The sequence below is a fragment of the Thalassophryne amazonica genome, chromosome 20, assembly GCF_902500255.1.
Source record: "Thalassophryne amazonica chromosome 20, fThaAma1.1, whole genome shotgun sequence".
NCBI classification, from domain to species: Eukaryota; Metazoa; Chordata; class Actinopteri; order Batrachoidiformes; family Batrachoididae; genus Thalassophryne; species Thalassophryne amazonica.
The window spans coordinates 41,283,122-41,299,919 of NC_047122.1; the positions used below are offsets into that span (position 1 = coordinate 41,283,122).

The following is a 16,798-nucleotide window of genomic DNA, read 5'->3' on the forward strand; positions in this document are numbered from 1 at the left end:
TGCGCCACTGTTTGGGTTGACTGATTATTATAATATTTGATTTCTATGTCAGCAGTGATAATAATAATAAAATTAAAATGCAATAAGAAAAATACATATCACAAAAATCAATAAAAATAGAATAAGAAATAATTAAAATGTAAATCTAAATTTAGACAAAATAATAATAATAATAATAATAATAATAATAATAATAAAACAGCCATTGCTGCTTTTAATCAAGAAAAAAAATATCAGGCCGTGGAACCAGAGGAGGTTAGACACAAATGGTTGACTCTGACTCAGGCGTTTGGTGTTCAAATGGGTTTAATCTGGTCACATGCAGGATTTGTTACACAAGAAGGCAGTCAACAAGATCAAGATCAGCAACGGTAGCAAAGACATAAGGGAGGGCATGGTCCAAAAAACAGGCAGGTGGTCAAAAACACAGCAATCAGAACAAGGAGTTGGACAGAAAACTTGGAAAGAAGGGTGGAAGTGAAGGTGGTTAGGCACAATGATCTGGCGTTGGAAGACAGAAACACTAGGACTTAAATAGGGGGAGTGATTACAGTAGATCAGACACAGGTGTGGGGGATGAGCGGGGGGAAGGGCGTGGCATACAAAAGGAACAGACACACCCCAAACCAAAGCCCACACCGAAAGGCAAGAGAGTGCAGTCAAAGAAACACAAACCAGAAAACAAAACCACACTAGCACTGAATAGCAGATAAAATAAAACACACCAACAAACAAAATCCCAATCATGACAAAAAAGGCTAAAGACTCATATTACTGTAAAAACCTTAGTGGAACTGGACTACATAATTTCTTTAGGTGAACCACATTTGAAAATACTCAGTAATGTTAATTACACTGATAGTGCCATGATTATTAAGACAGTATGATACCGTTTTTACCACTCACAACTCACCCATTATTAATTTCACTGCCCAGTCCAAAACAGTATGCATTAATAAATCTTTGGAATCAAGGTCACCTAGCCTGTTAGCCTCAGCTTAGATGGGCTGGGATGTTTGGGCACAATTTATGCCAGTCTTGCCCACGTGTCAGTCCTTTACCCATTTACGGGTTGGCTGGGAGTTGTGCAGAGTAAGCCACTGCCAAGATGGTGAAATCCAAAACCAACCCACTAGAGGTTCAAACCCGCTCTTCAGAAAACCTCTTGGTGTTATCATTGAGGGTTTGTCCACTGTGTATACAGTCTATGGTTTTTATGGTATTACGAAGTACGGTAGTACAAATGTTGTAGTCCAAGTAAAAGTCCTATATTGAAAATGTTACTTTAGTAAAAATTCAAAAGTATTTGTCACAAAATGTACTTGAGGGTTTTTGACCAAGCAAGTGGCCATAATGTTGACCGGGCTGGAAGAAAGCTTCAAAATTACACCTACTGTCCACACAGTATGTAAAGACAACAAAATAAACTTGCAAATTGTTGGGTAATTGTCCAACTGAAAATCTGCTTTTACATTTTGGGTGATTTGGTGCAAAAGGGAAGTAGTGTTGTATGTTTGGCAGAATTTCACAATTCCAAACTGTGCAAAGGGAGCAACAACTCCCAACTCAACAGCATGTGGCAGAACCTTGCATAAAGCTTTGCCCCAAAACATGAGTGATTGATTATAAATGTTTTGTTTTTTTAATTTTATGTTAGAAAAATTCCCTAGTCAGCTGATTTGTATGGAATAGACTACGAGCATGAAGAATCTGACCTTGTCAGCCTCCGCACGAACACATGTGGCTCAGCACAGCTTGGATGATGGTGTGGTGGCACTGATGTCTTCTCAAGAGACTTTTAGTCTTCAGGTGGAATTCTGGGGAGGAGGCAGCCTTTCTAAAACGTGATATCAACAGCAGCAGTGGTGGCAGGTGGTTGTTGAAGTTGCAACAAACAGCAGCTTTTTAGATAAGCAGTGCAGCAGCCGTCACGGCAAAGCAAAGAGTGAAGTGCGCTGAAATGTACCAGTGAATGTAAACAACCAGCGGCGGCCTTGGTGGCCACCTGACCTATGCTTTAGAACCAAAAGAAGCTCACAAACAAACTAATTTTGAGTTATTTCATGCGCCTCGTTTACATAATGCATGTGTTGACAAGATAATTCCTTGCAACATGCCCGGACATTTCCAAACGGAAGTCCAACGTTTAAGCAAAACACACTTGAATTTTTCCTGTTAATCTGGTGCATCAAAATTAATCCAATTTTAATGTGTCTTATTTTTATGTCCTTATAATATGCCGACTTACAACAATGTACTCTTTATTTTTTTGAGTATTTTTGTTCACAGCCTGTAGGGGATGAGCTCATTTATGTATATATCCATTGTCTATAGTCTATGAACAGTGCGTTGGAAATCCTGTACGTTACGTGATAAAAGGAGCAGATTCATATTGTCTGTCTGAAGGATCCTGGCTTCACTTTAGTTTTTTTTTTTTTTTTGCCAAATAAATGTTCTGTAATTGTTAAACTTGGTGTTGAAACCTTGCAGCCTGCAGCACAAGTGCAAATGTAGCTCTCCCAAAGGTTGAAATAGAGATTCATCCTTTCAAAGCTGATGTTTATTTGTTGTTTGTTTTTTCTAAGCCTGTCAAAACATTTTGCCGTCCTTCAAAATTAATTTCAGTCTTATCCAAACTTTTTATTAAATTTGAAGCTTTTGACTTTTCAGCGTTTCAAATTTAGGAATTATATTCAGCTCGTATTTATCTCCTGTCTGGATTTGCAGATTTGTTATTCATATCTGCATGATATTACATATGTTTCTATGTATTGATATGAAATGAACGTGTGAATATCTGTCTTTTGGGCATGAGGGGTGATGTTTCCTGCAACCAACCATTCATCTGTCTGTCATACCACGCTGTGATTGTGATAAAAGTCAGTCATACAGTTTGACGTTGACATTCATGTGACCATTGCGAGTTAAGCAGAGGGATTCTTCACCAAACTTTCTTTTGAAAATTATTATTTTTAATGGTGTAATTTCATGAGAAACTGATGAAACTAATAAAGTTATTCTGATTAGAGTGAAAATGATTGTCTGGACTCAGTTTATGTATCACCTCTACACGAATCTCATTTTAAACCATACTATTGATAGGGATATGAATCGTACAACAACTCACGATTCAATTCGATTCCGATTCTTGGGGTGACGATTCAATTCAGAATCGATTTCCGATTCAAAGAGCTCTGAGAAATAGTTATATTACTTAAAAAATTTTCTGTTTAAGTAAATGCAGCTTTACAAGGTTAATCAAGTGATTCTAGATGTAAATTTACTTATCTGCTTTGCTCGTTCAGAGTTGGCTGGCAGTTTAGCGAAGCACTGGTCAGTAGTCGGCAGATACCGCTGCTCCGCTCTTTTAGCTCCGGGTGATGGCGTAGCATGTGGGCTTGCGGATTTGAAGTGTTTCCGAAGTACTTGACTTTCATTTTTCAGATTTTGCACACTGCATAAGTCATGTCAAGCTCCTTCCCACGCAGCAAATAGTAAATCCAAAATGCGCCCAAACATTTGCCTTCAGCAAAGACGGTGCTGGCTGAATTAGCTCTTCGTCCACCATGTTAAGCTACAGCCACTGAACTCTGCAGCTCACGAATGTTTGAAGCACGCCGGACCCTCCCCTCGCGGGGACGTTGTAGTACGGAGGCCGTTGCCTGACAAACAGTACACGCAGCGAGTAAGCAAGAAAATGTTTAAAAAAATGCTTTTTAAAAATCGATTCTTTGACATTTTGGATCGATTCAGAATCGTAATAAATAAGAATCGCGATTCGGACGTGAATCATTTTTTCCAACACCCCTACTAGATGACAAATGAACCAACACAGACACACGTGAGAACATACTTTGACCTCCTTAGATGGATCTAATTTTTAAGGATCCTAATTGTGTCATGAGTTTGCTTATTTAAAATTGCAAGGTAATACTGCCCGTGAGCATGAAGACAGTCATGACAATAGCAATCTGACATTTGTCCCCACTGACCTTGACCGTAATTATTGTATGGCCTTGCCTTGCAATATAAAGTGCCTTGGGGCAACTGTTTGTTGTGATTTGGCGCTATATAAATAAAATCGATTTGATTTACCAAAATGATTGACTTCTTGCTGATCTAGTCAAGAAGTGAAATCCACCGGTAGGCCACTTTTGATCCAAATTGGGTTGAAAATGAAATTTGTCAACCTTATACGCAATTCAGTTTTGGGCAATGTAAGGGGTGACATTCATTGACATATCAAGTTTGGTCGAAGGTAGCAAAAGGATCTCGGAGGAACAGGCCAAGCCAATGGCAGGCAGATATGACCTTTGACCCCAGTGATCTTGACCCCATTGCTCGATCTTTGGCAAATATGACCTTGCCTTGCAATTCCAGAACCCACCTCCATACATGTGCCACATTTGGTGCAAATCATAGTGAAACACTTAAATTTTGACATTTGACCCCAATGGCATTGACCCCAGTGACTTTGGCAAATTTGATCTTACCTGTGCAGTTTCAAAAAAAACCACCCGCATATTTGTGCCACGTTTATGTAACATCAGAGTGAAAAATTTAAATTTTGACCTCTGACACTAATTTTTTTACCTCTGCCATAAGGCATTTCTGGGGTTGACCATCACTCACATCAGGCAGGTTTGACCATGGGAGGAATAGAGGAACAAAAAGACAGGGCGACATCTCTCAAACTGTAGCATGATTCACATATAGTTTTGCAGGGTGCAGCAATGAGAAGCCTGAAGACAAACCACATCATGATGAATAGTTCTTAATGCAGTAACGTTATGACATCAGTGTCATCAAAGGTTTGCTGCACACATTCATAATGAGTCATGTTTAGGTTTTAAGTTGAGTTTTTTTTCTAAAAAAAGACTTACCCAAAGTGCACCTTCAGGCTTTTCTACCTGTCCATCAGCTGGTGCTGACACATCACTGAGCCGGAAGGAGAGAAGGGTATGTGTGCATGTGTGTGTGCGCGCGTGTGTATATTCACCTGCTGCAAGATTGTGGCACCTTGTCGTCATGATAAACCCGTGACAGCTGTCATCCTGCAAGCAGCACTGTCTCCCATGGTGCAGACACACACACACACACGCACACACACACACACAGTTTGCTCTAATATACTGTAGTCGCGTGCTGCACATATGACGGGGTCTCAGCATGTCTTGGATCTGGGTGTTAGGTCATTTTACACAAACCTTCTCAACTGTCGTGGAATGAAGCTGTGTCTGTGTTGAACTGAATGGTCTGTAAGTGTCTGTCTGTCTGTCTGTGGTGGCTTATATGAATAAACTGATATGATGTACTTAATTTTCAGTTAACTCAACAAAAATATAAATGCAACACTTTTGGTTTTGCTCCCATTTTGTATGAGATGAACTCAAAGATCTAAAACTTTTTCCACATACACAATATCACCATTTCCCTCAAATATTGTTCACAAACCAGTCGAAATCTGTGATAGTGAGCACTTCTCCTTTGCTGAGATAATCCATCCCACCTCACAGGTGTGCCATATCAAGATGCTGATTAGACACCATGATTAGTGCACAGGTGTGCCTTAGACTGCCCACAATAAAGGCCACTCTGAAAGGTGCAGTTTTATCACACACATTGTGGGCAGTCTAAGGCACACCTGTGCACTAATCATGGTGTCTAATCAGCATCTTGATATGGCACACCTGTGAGGTGGGATGGATTATCTCAGCGAAGGAGAAGTGCTCACTATCACAGATTTCGACTGGTTTGTGAACAATATTTGAGGGAAATGGTGATATTGTGTATGTGGAAAAAGTTTTAGATCTTTGAGTTTGTCTCATACAAAATGGGAGCAAAACCAAAAGTGTTGCGTTTATATTTTTGTTGAGTATATATATGGGGATAATACGCATCTTTATTTTCATGCGCTGTTCCCAGTTTGTCAGCTGATCTGCTGAACACTCCCCTGTGATAAGTCATTTTGTTTTGTTGGTATTTTTTTTAATCTGACATGTTTGTAAAATTGTTGTATTTCTGTCTGTTTATTTTAAATTTCTGTTCATCTGTGTTTTTTCTTATGGGTTTATGTTCCCCTGTTAGGTTCTGTGTATTTCCTGTCTCGACTCAGCGCACTGTGTTCCGTCCAATTCCTAGTCTCTTTTAACAGTTTTTCTATTCATTTCTATTGGTTCCCATCTGGTGTGAGTCTTGGACTACAGTTATTCTCTTTACCCATTCAGTGGGTGGAGTCTGGCTTGGTCCCTCCCTTATAGCTGTCATGCATACATGCATTTTATGAGGTTGCTACCGATTTGCATGTACACCTGACAGCTCCTGTGGCCGCTCTTACGAAGGATGTGGATTTTTAGGCTTGTCAGTGGGTGCACTTTAAGATGACGGTCGTCTGGTTTTACTTCACAAAATAATCATACAAAGATATAACGTGTTGTACAGCGATGTTAATCACAGGTCATCTCAAATTGCACTCACTGATAAGTAGAAAAACTCATAACCTCTTTAAGAGTGTGTTACATGCAGTACTACCTCTTTTATGTATAACTATAAATTATACAGCTATAATTTATACAGCCTTCCCAGTTGAAGTTGTATGCTCTCAGAAAAAAGTAAAATGTCATCAGTGTCTTTTATCACTGGGGCACTGGTTCTTTGAGTTGAGCTCAATTCACTTTTTCATCTTAAAATGTAAAGAGAGACAATGTTTTTTTTTTTTTTTCAAAGTTACTTCATTAATATGTTTACACTTATTTTCTTTAAGTGAGTTGAGCACATTCCTAATCTAAAAATTAAAATTCAACCCATGTGCCAGTGATACAACAAGATCCAGTGTTGGATTGATTTGCTTTTTATCTGAGAGGGTATCTGTATAAATTATGTGTTTAATTTATGCCGTGTGCACAGCGCAATCCATGTGTCTTTATCTGTTATGCAGTAATCAGTATTACACTCAATTATCAACAACATCATTAGTCAGATGTGATCCAATAATTCCAGAAAATTTGACATGTCTGTCATCACATCTGGTCATAATATTTTCAAAGTAACTGCCAATTAATTGATAGACTGACTTTGAAACAGCCAATTGGGACAAAATGTGGATTCTAAAGTTTCTTGGTGGTGATTGGAGGAGATGAGAGCGGAGGGAATGGAATATAAAGTTGTTTTAGGAGGAGAGTACGGCAGCTCTGAGTGTGACAGGAATTACAGCCCGGCCCATAAGCCCCACCCATTATTAAAATTGGCAAAGAAAGACAATCTCATTAAATAGAATCAATTGGCTTTGCCGTAGACGTTACGCATTACCAGGTAAGAGCGACATATTCTTCCAGTATGTTTCGCTGACATGAAATGATAGTTTATGTGGCATGAAAAATGTGGAATTTTCCACAGTTGGGTTAAAACATAAGATTGGAAGTAAAAAAAAAAAAAGGTATTTAAGAAAAAATGTAGCTGGGGAGTTAGTTTGGCAAATTTGTAATCTGTTTGAATTACTGGGGAGAAAAAGATAATTGTTAATTACTAATTACGTATTTTTCCACCTTATCTCGCATATCTGTGAAGACAAACGCAATCCAAAAGAAAGAAATTTTATTAAAATTTTTAAAAGCCCGCCCCTCGGTCCCTCCTCCTCTCCCTAACCCAGATTTTCTATTTGTTACTCTGATTTGATTGACAGCTGAGGACACATGTGGGGGCACTGTGAGGGGCGGCAGTGGGGTGGTGACCAGTCCCGGTTATCCTGGCAACTATGGTAACCAGGCCGACTGTACTTGGATCCTATTGGCCGAACCCGGAGACACCATCTCTGTCATCTTTACAGACTTCCAGACCGAGGAGAAGTATGACTACCTGGAGGTGGAGGGATCTGAACCACCAACCATTTGGTGAGTTACAGTTACTTCTATTTTTGTGTGAACATCCTGGTATTGTGTTGATAATTGTCTTGTTGTGTAAGTGAAAGAATACCTTTGAATGTGGTTTTCTGGGTTGGAGTGAAGGTGATTGTATATTGTATTTTCCTGAGTATTGTATAAGTTGTGGTTTTTTTTTTTCTGTATTCACAGCACTTCATTTTCCACATTACACATTATTCCAAAATGGATGAAATTATTTTTTTCCCTCAAAATTCTACACACAATACCCCATAACGACAATATAAAAAAGTTTGGTTTTTTTTAGATTTTGCAAATTTATTAAAAAAAACCAACCCTATGAAATCACGTGTACATAAGTATTCACAGCCTTTGCTATAAAGCTCAAAATTGAGCTCAGGTGCATTCTGTTTCCAATGATCATCCTTCAGATGTTTCTAAAGCTTAACTGTAGTAAGCTAAATTCAGTAAATTCAGTTAAATTCAGTTGTAAATTCAGGGTAAATTCAGTTGATTGGGATGATTTGGAAAGGCACACACCTGTCTACATATAAGTTCCCACAGTTGACAGTGCATGTCAGAGCACAAACCAAGCATGAAGTCAAAAGAATTGTCTGTAGACCTCTGAGACAGGATTATCTCAAGGCACAAATCTGGTGAAGGGTACAAAAACATTGCTGCTGCTTTGAAGGTCCCAATGAGCACAGTGGCCTCTGTCATCCGTAAATGGAAGACATTCGGATCCACCAGGACGTTTCCTACAGCTGGCCGCCCGTCTAAACTGAGGGATCGGAGAAAAGGGCCTTAGTCAGGGAGGTGACCAAGAACCCAATGGTTACTCTGTCAGAGCTCCAGCATTCCTCTGAGGAGAGAGGAGAACTTTACATAAAGACAACCATCTCTGCAGCAATCCACAAATCAGGCCTGTATGGTAGAGTGGGCAGTAAAAGCACATGGCAGCCCACCTGGAGTTTGCCACAAGGAACCTGAAGGACCTTTGCCATAAATGCCAGGCATTATGTTCGGAGGAAACCAGGCACAATCCCTATAGTGAAGCATGATGGTGGCAGCATCATGCTGTGGGGATATTTGTCAGCAGCAGGAACTGGAAGACTAGTCAGGATTGAGGGGTAAGATGAATGCAACAATGTACAAAGACATCCTGGATGAAAACCTGCTCCAGAGCGCTCTTGACCTCAGACTGGGGTGACAGTTTATCTTTCAGCAAGACAATGACCCTAAACACACAGCCAAGATGTCAAGGAGTGGCTTTAGGACAACTCTGTGAATGTCCTTGAGTGGCCCAGCCAGAGTCCAGACCTGAATCCAATTGAACATCTGTGGAGAGATCTGAAAATAGTCCATAGTAGCTCTCCATAGTACATTATTGCAGAAGTGCTGGTCCTCTTTGAGGGCTTTCATTGGCAAACCTGTCCTGGTCTGATCTTCTTCTTTGGACAGCAAATGTTTCAGACATATACACTTTGATCACCCAGAGCTGACTTTTCCAGCAGCTCCTTTGATGGCATTATGGTGTTCTTGGATCATAAGGCCTGCTCCTGAACTCAGTTTGCTGGGTTAAACTTCCCCAGAGAAAGTGGCAATGGGAAATCTCTATAAATCCCTTCCCAGACTCAGGCTGCTACGGTCGTCTTTCTGAAGGCCTTAGAAAGCTCTTGTAATGATGCCACACACTTAAATAGCATACAACAATCCCAACTTCAGATTCCTGAAGCTTCAAATTATTGCAATTTTAAGGATCTGTACTGGTAAGTATACTAAGTATTTCCACCTTCAATTATAAAAAGTCATTATTCATAATAGTATTATAATTTTTCTGATATTTTCTGAATGCTATGATTTGCCAACAAGTTCCTCTTAAAGCAGAGAGGAGAAAAAAAATGAGTGAGCCCAGAGAAAAGCCAAGCTGTGTTCTTGACCCTTATCGCTGGCCCAACCAGTCATGTGATAATGAGACCAATCAAAGCTCTGAGGGGGAATTCTGGAATACAGAATTCTTTTCCAGGGCTCCCCACAAAGGACAGTAAAAGAACAAGTATCACCACATCGCGTCAGCAAAAGAACAAGTATCACCACATCTCCTTTTGAAATATACCAAAGTCAATATCCGTGTGAATCATAAGTGGTGTTGGAGTAACAGTGGTAAGGAGTCTACTACAGGAGAGCCTCACTATAGCTGCCTTAGCTACAGTTCTGTGTCGATCCATACTTTAAAAAAAAAAGCCTAACATTTTTTTTTGATTTGGCGTTTCTGAAAAGGTTACTGCTGTTACACAGCTGAGTTTATGAAACAATTTAACCATGCTTAGAGTAGAGTAATAAAAAAGTTAGAACAGGTCATAAAAATAAGTTAGAACAGATAATAAAATACAACGTTATGACAGAATGTATCTTTTTATGTGTTATTCCAAAAGCGCAGCAATTCCTTTGATAAAATCTACACATAAATAAGCCCTGAAGTGTGATGTCTTCTTCAGGTTTACTCAGCTGTCCCTATTATATCACAGATGAATTAAAAGATCATTAGCTGTTTAGCAGCCCTCTAATATCTGCTCATGTTCTCAGAAGCTTCAGTCATTATTGCTCTGGTTGGTTATCGATCAATGGTAAATTAAGGTATTGATTTACTCCAGCTGTTGCTGTAACCACTTTGAACGTAATCATGGTCAGGGATATTAGTATCTGTGCATGAACAATTGATTTTGGAGTAATAAAAGCCAGACACCAGCATTTAGCAACACGTTTGTGTGTCGATAAATGTGAACATCAGCCTGCTCTCTCATGTTGATAAAATCAGATAACCCAGGACACAACAGGGGACTATTAATAAAGAACCAATAACAAAAAAGAAGGGGCCCCGATTCATGGCCATCCATACTCCGTTCAACTTGTACAGCTTGAGATCATTAAGAAGGCCACCTGGCATACAACTGGTGCTGCTATGGTGACTCTGAGCCAAAAAAACAAAAAAAAAGGGAGAGAGAGAAGCCAAAATAATTTAATTGTCTGTGAAATTTCACAGTTCTGCTTGTGGCCATTAAAAAAAAAAAAAAAAAAAAAAAATCACACACAAAAAACAAACAAACAAACAAAAAAACAAAAAAAAACAAAACAGAATTTTTAGGAATCTGGGGTAAACAAAGCGTTACACTGCACAAATAGACAGACATGCCTGTTTTTAAATGTAAATCAGTGCAGTAGTATAGAAAACAAGGATTTGGATGTACCATTTTTCATTACGAATGACTTATGGGCCTTTCACATTGAACGTGATGGAAGTGTCAGAGGCGTCAGGAATCGGTTTAAAAAGCATTATTGTCAATGAGACACGTTACTTTTTAGAGGCGTCAGAAGCATCGCGTCAAAAGCCGAGCTAAAGCGACACTTCTGACGGGAGCGCGCATTGCTGCTTGTCGGCAGGCTGACGTGGTCAAAGTTCAACCCAATCCAACTTTAGACACGCTGAGCTGTGAAATGTTTTTTTGGAAATGTTTCTTTTTTTTTTTAGTCATTTCAATTTGTAATTACGTCAAAATATGTAATTACCTTTAATGTTGTTATCAGGACAGAGTCATTTCTAAAATATGAATTTGAGCACAATAAGTGGAGAGCTTCTACCTGTGCAAATATCTTTTGACTTTGATTTTGTGGACATTTTTAATGATCCATTTATTTATTGTTAAAATATCAAATGAAACAGCTTTTTAAAAAAATAATAAAATAGTTGCTGTTGAAAGAGCCTTTTATTTAGAAGCAGGTGATGTTATGCTGGATTCTCGGGACCAGATGAAGGTCTCTTCTGCAGCTTTGAACTCTGGTGGTGTTGCTGAAGACACTTTTCTCCTATTTAGACAAGCAGAGATGTTTTCTTTCGACTGGACTTCATGGTGTTCACTTCATCAATGTATTTAGGTTGTCTGCACAGCAAATGTTCGTGATTGGGACAAATAAAAAATATTTCTTAAAATATAAAGAAACACATAAACAGTTTATATATATAAAAAAGAAAAAAAAATGATGGAAAAAACACCTGACAAAAAAAAAGTTATTTAAAGTTGAGCTTTTGTGGTCTCTGGAAAAAAGCTGTAGCTTTATTTGGTAAAAATAAAAAAGACTGAACCATTTACAAATTAAAGCGTTCACTCAGATCAACTGTGCTAAAAGGCTAAGCTAATGTTAGCTGATCAATAAATCTTCAGAGCAGCGCAGTAAACGTCATGTTTTACTTTTAGCTGCTAAACTCCATTGGTCAAACTGGGACTTTGCATATATCCAAAAAGTGGGAGATTTCGGACTGAGTGGGTCTGCTCCATCACCCCGGCTGCCTGCCTTGCTCTGCCCAGGAATGATGCCCCAAATCCCAGCTTCTCCTTGCGGGTCGGCCCGTTGTCGTGGTTTGATCAGTATCCCACCAAGTCGTCAGTCCTCTGAAAAGGAGCTGAAAAAAAAGCTTCTCCCAGCATGGTGATGGAAGAATCGTTCTACTGCTGTTTTTTAAAGCTTTTTTGTGGTTCAGGCGACACAAATTCAACATGGCGATCACTCAACTTTTTTCAGATTGTGGAAACAGCCAGAGTGTGACGTAGCAATCTCCTTGCCGCTTCCGAAGTGAAGCGTCTGACGTCACGCGTCACACACGTTAAAGCGTTGGTAGGCGTTGCCTGAAGCTTATGAAGCGTTCAATGTGAAAAGCCTGTTAATCAAGAAAGAAAGAGCAAGAAAACCCGAACAAAACCAGACTTTATGAAGAGACCATCTGCTCCAACCAGTTTGGTCCCTAGAATCATTAATCCAGTTTTGTTTTGATGTTTCAGCTAAATATTTTCTTAAATACTAGTAAAATAACAACAATAACAACTCCTCACTGATCGAGTCAGTTTGCCTACATGTTATTTATGGGTTCTTTTCACTGATCTTTTCTTTAAATAGTCCTACAATTTCATATTTATATACACATCATGTTAATATTAAACCAACTTTTTTTAAAATAGAGTTCTTTGCAAAGGTTTTAGGCATGTTAAAGTCAAAGATATATTGCTAAATCTGTCTTATCGATTTAATAAAATAAATAAATAAATAAAATGTTCATTTTTTTAAACACTTAAATACATAATTTCAGTGATTTCCTGCAGGTTTCCTGCAGTGCTATCCACTAACCCACCATTTGGCTGTTTTTTAGTGATGATCTGAAATTATTTTGTTATCTTGTACCAGTCAGCATACCTCCAAAGAAATTCATGTTGTTGTTTGTTTGATTTATGACAAGATTTGTAACCCTACACTTAAATAGTTTATTCTTTAACATTTTACTTAATTTAAACAACATCAGCATTTCATTTTTGTTAAATTAAAAATATATGGGCATTTAAAATATGATTTTCCAAATCACTGATTAGTATGGGCCCTGTTTTCCACCTAGTGCCAAGTAGCATGCAACACTCATGTCACTTCTCGATTCCAACTGATGCAGTCACTATTTTCATGCTTTGAGCTCATGCTCTTTACACAGTCAGTGCATTTGAACTCATCTGTGCGCCCATGGGTGTGTTGGTCTTAAAATGAGATGTGATCAGGTGTAGAACTCTTGCATTGCAATCGTGTGGCAGCAGAAGATGATTGCACCTTAAAGCGCAGTATATTTCTGGTATTTATAACAGGACAATATTCAGATAAACCTTAGATGGGTGCACAACACACTTGTACTCTGCTTGTACACACAACAAAACTGAATTGAAAACAACATTTCAATAAAATAAAAGCAAACACGAATGTAAAAATGCAAAATCTGTGCTTACTGCTTCATCTGAGGGAGCTACAGTCACTGCCTCTTCTCTCACACACTTTGACACATCGTGCAAAGGTTCATTCACTCTCACTTGAGTCCACTGTTTTAATTGCAAAGTGTGAGGTTCAAGCACACCCTGGCTCTTAAAAAAAATGACAGCTGACATCCTGATTGGTGTAATTCATGTCACACATAAAACACACCCATGACACTAAATAAAACCCCTTTGTGACTTGCTCCTTCCTGTGCAAACACTATAATATGTCAAGATAGGCCCATTTGTTTGTTTGATCAACTTGCACGTGCATAATGTTTTTTTCCACAGTACTTTATGATGTCATTGCTTTGTGTCCTTTTGTTTATTTTTGAAATGATAACATACAAGGTCTTTCTGCTGTGGAAGAAAATCACCTTCTTAAGTGAATTTATAAGCCACATTTGTTGATCAGAGTTTGACTGCAGGTCTTTTGGGGGCAGTGTGTGGGTGGTGTATGATTTCATGTGAGTTGCGTCTTGGCTGGCGCTCAGCATGTCACTATCTGTATTTCTCTGGTGTTATTAACTTGCTTACCACGGGTCTTTACCACCAGCCAGATTAGAAGCATTCAGAGCTCCAACTTTTATCAAAACCTTTCCTTAAACTTACCTTTCCTTAACGTGTCAGCAATTTCACACTGGATGCAGACAAAGCCATATTTTGTACAACAATCACTTGCAGACAACAGATGAGAACAAAATCTGTCAGGGTACAGTAAGTGTACCAAAAAATTAACAGTATATATGAGAATTTGCAAGTTTATATTGGTATTGTACACTCAGTATTTAACAACTGTTGTTTACAATGAGGCAGACTTTTTCAAACACAGTTCCACAACTAAGTTTCTAAAAGTATGAGACAGACAGCTGAAGTGACTTTGATGACTTTGTACCTGGGAAGAAAATGTCGTTGTCCTGAGGCTAAGAGTGTTTTGTTCGTCAGAGGTGTCAGAAGAAGTCACAGCAATGCTTGTTTAAGATGATGCAATGCTCAAAAGGGGCTCGCACAGCGCTTTTTAAAAATGCAGTTAATGTGCAGCATGGCAACAGGCAGCTCCGCGGCATAGTTCCAGTCAGGTCAAACATAAAGTGGGAACTTCTACACCTTTGAATAATCTTTCATTTGAACACAAATGATGCCACGGTAAGACATACAGGGATGTATCTTATACCCAGCACTAAACAGAGCACAGCACAACTCGTGCCTTTGCTAGTTTCCAGCTGACGCGTCCTTCAAATCACAAAATTGTCCATCTGCAGAAAGCATTTCTACAATAAACCACCAAAAACCAGGTCGAAAGTCCAGCCCTGTCTAGTGCTCTCAAAAGTGCAAAACTCAGATGTGCCATACATAAGTGGATTCACAACACGTGTACACTTTGCTTGCTTCCACTTATCATCACCAGTCTCATGTAACAGTGCACTGGTATAGTGTAATGATTGCATCCAGAACATGTACTATTTGTGTTTTTTTGACATTTTTATTACATGAACAAGATCTATTTTGTTTTCCTTCCTGTCTAAATATGTCCGTTTTTTCCTTTATTGTGTAGGTTACCTGATTGTTAATAGTCTTGCTGAATCAAAGCAGTCTTTTCAGTTTATTTCAACTTTTAACAAACTTTTTTTTACCTTTACAAGCAGCTCCTCTGCTTTGTGTGTGCCTGATCCCATCAGATCTCAGAAGGTAAGCAGGGTAGGTCCTGAATAGTATTTGGATGGGAGATGTCTAAGTAAGACCAGGGGATGTGTGTGTTTCTCCAGGTAAAACTGGAGTTGCATTAGGAAGGTCATCTGACGTAAAACAAAACAAAAACCAGGACAGCTGAAAGACAAACTACATTACTTTTGTATTGTCAACAGCATAAAATATCCACTCTCCGCAAAGTAAACAGACCTCCATGGGCAGACGTGTGGTGCCTCATCTAAGGATAGCCATGTCCTTTTCCTGAAGATAAAGAACCAAGTCAGAGTCCACAGTGACCACACAATGGACATATCTGATGGTTGAGACACAGAGAGGAAGATGTAGGGGCTGATGGCATAGGACAATAGGTTGACCACCATATCAAATCTTTGTGAGAAGAGAAAAATGCAACATTTCTAGTGACCAAGCTTTAAAAAGACAGTTAAATTGTTGTCTTTGTTAATACACCCCCCCAAATATAAGAGTGAAACCCCCTGTAACCTGCTGACGTCTTTTACAGCTTTTAGGAAGAATTAGGTCTACATTTGGGAACACAGGGCATAGGATTTTTTTTTTATCCATCCAGTATTTCATCCTAAAAACAAATGTAATTCCATTTGGCTGCTCCCTTTTTTTTGACTCAGGGTCACCACAGCAGATCCAAAGTGGGTCTGCATGTTGATTTGGTACAAGTTTTAACTTGAATACTCTTCCTGACGCAACTCCACATGACAGGGAGAAATGTGGCAGGGGTGGAGTTTGAACCGGGAACCTTCTGCACTGCAACCAAGCATGCTAACCTTTGTCCACCTCCCCTGCCCATTTTACACCAAAAAATGTACAGGAAGTCAATGGAGCATAGGAGCAAGGTAAATTTTGTACAATATGGTCACACTTCATGGTGCTAGCAGCATCATTTTGGCCCATTTGAAGACTCATTAATGCAAGTGAGTAGCCAGAGTAGTGAATTATAATAAAGAATTATGAATTAAACGAAAACAATCTGAATCTTGAATCTTTGAGTTAGGTGAAACATTTGGAATATTACGAAGTGTAAGAGGGAAAAGGGAATTTTAGGGAATTTCTGTGTTTTGTACATTGTTGTTTATGATCTCACACAAACAAGATTACACATTTCTGCCTCAATAATTTGTATCCCCAGGTTGGGGAACCTCAAGTTTAAATGCTGGTGTAACGGAAAGCTGTGACCAACCTTCAATGTCCTAAGTTTGTATAAGCAAAAGCCATGAAAGTTTCTTCAAAAAGGAAAAACAGAATACAGCAAGGCTTGTTATATCTCCAGGTGTCAAAGGGAGACTTTCTGAGCCGACACAGGATGGCTCGGTGTCATAAACCCACACCCTTTCCAGGATTTAAGACTCCCCAAAGTGC

General features: G+C 39.0%; 1 protein-coding gene across 1 annotated transcript in view; it reads left to right on the forward strand.

Annotated features, from left to right (window-relative positions):
• Positions 1-16,798, forward strand: part of LOC117502203 (CUB and sushi domain-containing protein 3-like) — a 1,088,443-nt gene that overhangs the window by 649,015 nt on the left and 422,630 nt on the right. The window contains 1 exon segment of the mRNA XM_034161241.1: positions 7,710-7,889. Coding sequence (XP_034017132.1) covers positions 7,710-7,889 — 180 coding nt within the window.